Source organism: Sinocyclocheilus anshuiensis, unplaced genomic scaffold (genome assembly GCF_001515605.1).
Source record: "Sinocyclocheilus anshuiensis isolate Anshui unplaced genomic scaffold, SAMN03320099.WGS_v1.1 scaffold6210, whole genome shotgun sequence".
NCBI lineage: Eukaryota > Metazoa > Chordata > Actinopteri > Cypriniformes > Cyprinidae > Sinocyclocheilus > Sinocyclocheilus anshuiensis.
Window position 1 is genome coordinate 3,366 of NW_015551407.1, and position 8,850 is coordinate 12,215.

Here is an 8,850-nt window from a genome sequence, read left to right on the forward strand (position 1 = left end):
ATATATACATGCATGTGTGTGTATTTATATATACATAATAAATATACACAGTACACACACATATGTTATGTAAACAAATACTTTTATTTTGAACGCGATTAATCATTTGACAGCATTAATATAAATATGAAGACTTAATTTGCAAAAACAGATAACTCCGTTTTTAACAATTCTCAGGAATCATGCTTTTTCATTGTGCATTCCAATTAATCAATCAAATTGCAGTTGGGTTATTTTGATTAAGCTAAAAAATAACTAAAAATAAATAGCTAACTAACACAGTAAAACACAATAAAAACATGATAACATAATAAAAAACATGATTTTTGAAAATTTTCAATCAGTTTTTGCAAATAAACTCTTCATATTTAATATGTAAACAGCATATTTTTCTTAAATATATACATGCATGTGTTTGTATTTATGTATACATAATAAATATACACAGTATACACACATATATTATGTAAACCAAAACTTTTATTTTGGATGCATGTATATATATTCGCTATTTACTAACTCATTTCCTCATTATATTTAATTTGTGAACACGATTTACTAATTTGTTCTCTCATAGTAAATCAAATTAGTACAATGTGGCCACGACCTATTAAAACAAAGTTTGCAGTTTTAGATGGAGATTGGTTTGTTATCGACCCAAAAGTGTTTAATTTTAACTTCCATATTTATAGTCAGAATGGAGGCCTTGATATTCCCAGAACATGTGAGGACAGAGAAGGAGCGGATACCTCGACGCTGGGCGATGTGGAGTCCATCATCCCACTGGAAGACAAGGAAGCCGGAGGTATGGTGAAATTTGGATGGATCAAAGGAGTTCTGGTGAGTTATTTGACATCAGCACTTTTCTAGCACGCTTAATATGTGCTCTGCTGCAGTTTGACCGTGTGTGTGTTTGCAGGTGAGATGCATGCTGAATATCTGGGGTGTCATGCTGTTCATACGGCTGTCGTGGGTGTTCGGACAAGCGGGAATAGGTGAGATGTTCATCCTGTGACCTTCATAAACCTTCCCTGAACACACAGCAGGTGCTCATTTACATTCAGCACAGAATGCCACACCTGTGAGGTGGATGGATTATCTCGGCAAAGGAGAAGTGCTCACTAACACAGATTTGTGAACAATATTTGAGAGAAATAGGCCTTTTGTGTACATAGAAAAAGTCTTAGATCTTTGAGTTCAGCTCATGAAAAATGGGGGCACAAACAAAAGTGTTGCGTTTATAATTTTGTTCAGTGTATATACATTCAAATACATGTAAATATTTTCAAAATATATGCTGTATGTGTGTGTCTTTATACATACATAATAAATATACACAGTACACACACATATGTTATGTAAACAAATACTTTTATTTTGAACGCGATTAATCATTTGACAGCATTAATATAAATATGAAGACTTAATTTGCAAAAACAGATAACTCCGTTTTTAACAATTCTCAGGAATCATGCTTTTTCATTGTGCATTCCAATTATTCCTAATCAAACTGCAGTTTGGTTATTTTGATTAAACTAAAAAATAACTAGAAAAAAACACTAACACAATAAAACACAATAAAAACATGATTTTTGAAAATTAAAAAATCTGTTTTTGCATATAAACTCTTCATATATATATATATGTAAATCACTACATTAAATATGTATTATGGCAGCTCTTACATCTCCACCACTGTCTTTGAGGCCGACAATATTTGGATGCTGGGAAAGTTGGATTATTGCATCCACAGGCAGGTCGAGACCCGTGTTTGCTGGCACGCTGTACAACACAACTGGCACTGAACTGGAATCTGCCACCTTGGAATTGAGGAAAACAATGATGCATTTGAATGAGACAAAGTGTGAACCACAGTTTAACTAAGTAAAATGCAAATGAGTGCAACGATATGCATAATGTCCACAGTTCCATTTGAACACAATGGAGAGAACAGTCTTTGATTAAATACCAAAATACAATTACTCAAGACTACCTTAGCGTAGTGGTTTATAAGAGCTCGGCTATCCATTCGACCGCGGTAAAAGCAAGGTGTCACCACTAACAAACAGTCAGCCCCGGCATCTGCCATTTGCTGGCTCATTTGGATCGTGGCTCTGGTGGCTACAAGAACAGACAAAAGTGATCTAGAGTGTAAATGTCATCTGGCATATATAAATAAATACCCAAGAGAGACGTACATTCACAGCCAGATCCAGCCATGAGTAACTTGTCTTTTGGCAGCGCCTGTTTGACTCTCTTGACCACCTCAACCCTCTCCTCCGGTGTCAGGTATGGATATTCCCCATTAGAGCCCTGCACTACCAGACCTGCCAGTGCAATAAACAGTGAGTCGTACAAATAGATTTTAGGATGAGGAAAAATATTGAGATGGCATTTTCAATACGTCCACTAGGTGAAAAGCGGACTTTAACCTTAACGGCACGAGGTTTATCGTCTGTTAACTACTGTCGGCATAAAGCTGGGTCACACAAAATTACAATACATAGCCTATATAGCACATATTAAATGTTGTAGGTGTTACATTCATCATAACACGTCTTTGTGGTTTCTGCTGCATTCCCTGATAGCACACGAACATCACAGAGATGTCTATTTGACGTCTACAAGACGTATTTTTTATAGTGTTTGCTCTTCTACAATACGTCTATTGGACGTTTCCAATCAGATGTCTATTAGATGTCTTTAAGATGTTTATGATTTATGTAAAACTTACATCTTACAGACGTAAGTCAGAGGTTTGTACAACACCGCAGATGCTTTCCAGATCAAGCGATCTTTAACAGACATCTTGCAGACGTACTTGTGCTATCTGGGTAATGTATGGTGCGTTTGTCAAAAAATGAAACAACCCACCTCTGAAAGGTAAGTTGCCGTACTTCTTAAGATTGTCATCAAGTCTTTGGTAATCCACATCTTCACTCTGAGTGAATGGAGTGGCAATGGGAGGATAAATCCCCCTTATATCCAGCCTCTTCGCAGCACTTTGACTTTTATTTCTCCATGTTGAAGCAGCTGATCCTCTGCACAGAAGACTGAAGCTTCTCCGTATTGCAAACATGCCGCTGGTTGTGATCTGTCTGTAGAAAATAAAACAGATGTGGTTAAAGGAAAATGTGAACTCTGGTATATTCTAAAGCTGCCATGCAGTTAATAATCAACACACTTATCAACTCTAAATGCTGACAACGTTTGGGAAAACATTTGGGGAGGCTTGCTGTTATAAACAGACGTTTACGAACCTCTCTTAGGCAAAAATCTCAAATGAACTGTCTAAATAAATGAGTGATTCCCGTGACATAACGCATATAACATGTAGCTGAGACAACTTTGTTTTGCATACCTGGAGATGTTCAACCAGTCTCGCAGAAGCATAGAAGTCTTACTCTGTCAGAGACCTTGACAAGTATTGTCACAACTCAATGTAGAAGTATTAATAGTGTTTATTATTATTCTGTTGTTGTATCTGAAGAAGAGAAACCTGCTTGTGTAACAGCTCTCTTTCTCTTGCATAAGCAGAACTGAAGTCCGCATGCAACACCACGACCCCCAAGTTTAGCTTTTGAATATTAGTTACGGTCCTGACGTCGCTTGGAAACCTTCTTGAAACGTGCTGTCACTTTATAAATAATTGTTTTGAGATATGTCAACAGCACTTGCGCGACTTGTTAGGCTCTCCTTTAAAGCGCACTATTCTGCTTGCGGGAGTAAAAATCCCTTTAATTTTCTCCTTAAGGGAATTCACTTTGAATGACGAAATTTAACAGATGTACCATGAGCTTGGAGGTTGTTTATAAATGATATATACTTTAGCTAAAGCAGTCATTCCACGTTCTATGATTTAATAGCACGTTTAACAGCGCTATTTCTGATTAAGAACTACACTACCCATAATCCTACAGAGACATGTCGACCAATCACAGAATCGGAGCTTTGCCGTGCTCCGCCCACTCTTAAAGCACCGCGAACACCGTAAATCGATGTCGGTATCCCTAAACTACTTCTATATCTTATAAATCTGGTTATTTAAAAATTATGTCAGTTTGTGTGTGTGTGTATATATATATATATGGACCACAAAACCAATTATAAGGGTCAGTTTTTCGAAATTGAGATGTATACATCATATGAAAGTTGAATAAATAAGCTTTCCATTGATGTATGGTTTGTTAGGATCGGACAATATTTGGCCAAGATACAACTATTTGAAAATCTGGAATCTGAGGGTGCAAAACAATCTAAATATTGAGAAAATTATCTTTAAAGTTGTCCAAATGACAGCTTAATCCCTTATCTTGCTTTTGTGCAATACCCCCTGGTTTAATGTTTACGGCCGTTTTTTATACGCTGTTCACAATGCTTCATGGGAGTATGGATACGGGACTTTTTCTTTTTGTCTGATTTCAAACACTTTTTACTTCAAATAAAAGTGTGTGATGATATGATTCACCGTCATATACAGTATAACTGTAATGAACACTTCATGAACCAAGGCTGAAAAAGTGGGCCAGCACTTGTCGGCTAAATGTTTTAATTCATAAGCATTGATATTCATAAATTATGATTCCCCGTAGTGGTTGTATATCATAGCATAAAAAAATTGTAGTTAAAAAAAAATTCTGGTTAAAGAAAAGGGAAGTTATTATAGGGTATGAATACACAAAACTGTTTAGCGTGTACTTATATACCGTAATTAAAACATGTTTTTCAGTTCTTCCAAACAGGTCACAATTAATCAACCTTGCACACAAAATACGGATGAATCAGCAGATGTCAAGGTCTTTTTGCTTCTTCTTTCTGACAAAGTATTGATAACTGAAGCTTTTGTAGCCAAGATAATGTTTTTTAGTTAATTCGTGAAATCGTAAAATCTGTACACTTTTTCCGCCCTACCAATGCAAACCTTTCTGACATTATCCATGCACTTTTGCTTCTGGTTGTATGGTTCCTCATTGATATAAACCTGGGGCCTGACATGAACTCATAAATCAAATATTCACAGATTATGCACGCTAACTCCTATATTGTGTCTGTGAGAGTGCAGGAGGTTATATACAGCCCATCATAGCTGGCACAGAAATTCAGTAGATTCACTCGATTTATTTTGTACGACACAGCTTCAAAATCTTCACACGATGACATAAAACATCAACAGAATATCAATCACATTTACAAATAAAAACAATAATAAATATAAAAATAATTTCATCAGGTAAACGTGGATACAGTGTCACATGCAAGTGAGGACAACTTAATATTAAATAGACTAAAATAAACAAACCTGTGCATTGATGCAAAACAAAACAAAACCATTTACTCATACACTCAACTCTCAGACATCCAAAGCACACACTTTGATGTTCTTACAATTCTTTAAAGATCACAAGAATATCACTATAACATTTCTTTGTATATTTTTAGAATACTATCCTGTATACCAGTGTTTCTCAACCAGGGGTCCGTGGACCCCTAGTGGTCCTTGATGTAAGGCCAGGGGGTCCGTATAAAGTATGAATTTTTGTGACATGACATGTTCCCATGAAAGAAAAATCCAATATAGCTGGTGATATGGCCAAATACTGGACAAGTCAGCTAACTTGAATTATACTTGACTGCATTTGGTCCTCACAAAGATACAAATGATACATAGATGAGTCGATTTTGTTCTGGGGGTCCTTGAGGATGGTTCTGAATTGGACGGGGGTCCGGTACGCCAAAAGGTTGAGATTCACTGCTGTATACTATTTCCAAATCTTCTATTCATTATGTTGCATTCTGTTAAGTAACATATTTGTTTAAACAAAAGTTGAATCATTCTTTTTGTAATTGAAAAAATGTGTGTAATGTTGCAGCTTGTTTCATCACAAATGTTGTTCTCTTGGAGTCGATCCTTCACTATTTTGTGGGTATTACTGATTATAATAGTGACATTTAAAAGAAAAAAGCCCGATGAGATATAGACATCTCAATCATTATGGAATCCTCATAAATCCAGTTTTCATTAAATAATCTGATATGAACACCAGTTTACCTCCATCTACTCCCAGAAGTAGCGCAGATACCATATGGTCTCATTTTTAAGCTGAGGTCCAAATAGAGGATTTGCTTGAGCCAGTATCGCTACTAACCAGCTGTAATGGATATGAATACAGTAGTGAATATTCCAAATAAACTCTGTACTACTTCATACATTTACGTGATTTATAGCATCAACAAACAAATTACAGCAAAAATGCACTGTAAACATTGTAAACAGCGAATTTGTAAAGGTGATATCCTGTATGAGCATGCATGGTTTATTTTTTATTCCAATTACCCAAAACATGAATAATAAAATGGAGTATTTGCAATGTATGCTGCAGTATTTCCCAAAATGTTTAATTATACTCACAATAAATAGCAGCAAACAGCGGTCAGCACCAAACTGGTTATGATTACCCTGTAATAATTGAACATTGAACAGTAAAATAAACGCTAATGCAACACGGAATAACATTGCAATAACATTTAAACGACACAGGCTGCAGGCTGTACGAACGGATGCGTTTAAAGATCGATGAATGCATGAATCGCTTGGCCTTTATTCCAGCATCAGTCCTCACCCTCTGTTTGGTCCTTTCGGTACAAAAAACGGGGCCACAACCCCGACCAGACCCCACAGCGTGGTGAAACAGATCATCGGTAAAGCCAGCGAGTGCGACACCATTGCGACACTTGTGCGTTATTCTAGACAGTATAATATGAAGATATCAGCGTTATCGGTAAAGGCGACACCATTGCGACACTTGTGCGTTATTCTAGACAGTATAATATGAAGATATCAGCGTTATCAGCGTTCCAGCGCGATCTCTCGCTAATCCGTCGCTCACGCCCACCTGCTCCTGATTGGACCGTTGCTATTCTGAGTCTCTTCGCTATTGGTCGAATGGAGCTGTCACTCAAACCGAGCCCCTTCTCGTTACATTGACGCAATAATACATCTATTATATCTTAAACTGCAACCACTATATACGTTTGTGTCTTGACATGGATGTCAATAAATAAATAAAATTAGTTGAATATGAATTCTAAATATCTTCATCGGTCATCAGTTACTATTTAAGCAATGGATTATTTCTAATGAAAACCTGTAATTATTGATAAGATACTTCCACTACTAATTCTGCTGTAATTATGTTAAAGCAGTTTGTTTTAAACCAATTTACTGTGATTAATTTTGTGATTCCAGAAAGTTGGTCCTCAATAAAAAACAACTAGCCTATTGTTGAGCATTATGATTCATATCTTTTTAAGTGTATTTATCCTGTTTTATATAGTTTATAATTGTATCTTTCTTCTTTATGTTATAAGTTATTTTAGCATAACTTGAACATGTCAATGTAATTCGTCTTGGGGCTCTGCATGTGAACAGCTGGTCTATAGTGAGCAGCATGAGTGGATCACTGCATCCATCTACTGGACTATTCATGAAAATATTCATTTCCCCAGAATAAAATAACATAACATGTGTATTTATGTAAAATTACAAAAGAAGTGCAAAAGTTGTGCTAATTACTTTAGGTAATTTTCCTGCTCCTCATTACATACTGTTGAAGTCAAACGTTTACATACACCTTGCAGAATCTGCACAATGTTAATAATTTGACCAGAATAAGAGGGATCATACAAAATGCATGTTATTGTTTACTTAGTACTGACCTGAATACGATATTTCACATAAAAGATGTTTGCATATAGTCCACAAGAGAAAATAATAGATGAATTTATAAAAATGCTCCAGAAGGAAAAACCACGCATTAAGAGCCAGGGGGTGAAAACTTTCTGAATTTGAAGATCAGGGTAAATGTTACTTATTTTGTTTTCTGGGACACATGAAAGTATCTTCTGTAGCTTCTGAAGGCCAGTACTAAATGAAAAAAAGAAGATATTTAGGCAAAATAAGAAAAATGTACACATCTTCATTCTGTTAAAAAGTTATCTCCCCCCTTATTTTAGTAAAATGGTTCATATTTAGCAGATTCTGCAAGGTGTATGTAAATGTTTGACTTCAACTGTATGTGTTCCTGGGGGAGCCCAAAATTCAGAGTCTCCAATATTGTCAATGTACAATTTTACTACGGTTAAAACAACCATAAAATCTTTTGTTGTAATACTTGCAGAATGTAAACTTTGTTAAAAATATGAGTAAATAAAAGCTTTGTTCGTCATCTTCAGAACAATCATTTAAGTTCATTCTAGCGTAAAAGTGAAAGAGGTCTTGATTACCCCATTTTTTCAACTTCACATAGTTCATCCAAAGATCACCGGCATTGTTACACCCAATTCTAATCTATAACCCGCTGAACAATTGTCCGTCTTAACTATATAGTACACGTACATCATGGAGACGTCTTTTTGACAACTGCAAGACATATTTTTTAGAGTGTTTGCTCATCTGCAATGCGTCTATTGGACGTTTCCTATCAGATGTCAAATAGACATTTATTAGATGTCTTTAAGATGTTTATGGTTTAGGATGTATGTAAAACTGACATATTACAGACGTCTGTCAGATGTTTGTACACAGACAATGCTTTCCAGATCAAGCGATCTTTAACAGTATAACAGTGTGCTAGGCCTAATTCACATGTGACCAGTTAAAAGCTTTTACAGCCTTATAATAGGTTTTGGTTTGTTTGTTTACCATTGAACACAGGATTACCCTACTGTATGATCATGAATATGTCTGGCTAGTAAAATGTTCACACTTCTCATCTTGTTGTTGAGATAGTGAATTGGTGGGTTTTTGTTAAATGTGAGCCAAAATCATCACAATTAAAAGAACCAAAGACT

The 8,850-nt window shown here is 35.8% G+C and overlaps 2 protein-coding genes across 2 annotated transcripts in view; both read right to left on the minus strand.

Moving 5' to 3' along the window:
* The window catches only part of hoga1 (4-hydroxy-2-oxoglutarate aldolase 1), a gene marked incomplete at its 3' end in the record, with an annotated part of 6,612 nt that extends 3,040 nt beyond the window's left edge, over positions 1-3,572 (minus strand). Inside the window, exons 1-5 of the mRNA XM_016453721.1 lie at positions 3,362-3,572; positions 2,875-3,098; positions 2,199-2,327; positions 1,994-2,121; positions 1,686-1,820 (exon numbers count right to left, since the gene is read on the minus strand). Of these exons, the coding sequence (XP_016309207.1) occupies positions 1,686-1,820; positions 1,994-2,121; positions 2,199-2,327; positions 2,875-3,098; positions 3,362-3,393 (648 nt within the window). The remainder of the gene's footprint in view (positions 1-1,685; positions 1,821-1,993; positions 2,122-2,198; positions 2,328-2,874; positions 3,099-3,361) is intronic.
* A 2,117-nt stretch (positions 3,573-5,689) lies between these two features.
* Positions 5,690-6,766, minus strand: atpv0e2 (ATPase H+ transporting V0 subunit e2). Its single transcript, XM_016453722.1, has 4 exons — positions 6,621-6,766; positions 6,410-6,457; positions 6,045-6,149; positions 5,690-5,983 (listed from the first exon to the last, which is right to left on the minus strand). Exons 1-3 carry the CDS (start codon positions 6,722-6,724, stop codon positions 6,056-6,058), a joined length of 246 nt encoding a protein of 81 aa, XP_016309208.1. The 5' UTR covers positions 6,725-6,766; the 3' UTR covers positions 5,690-5,983; positions 6,045-6,055.
* Between the last annotated feature and the right edge of the window lie 2,084 nt (positions 6,767-8,850).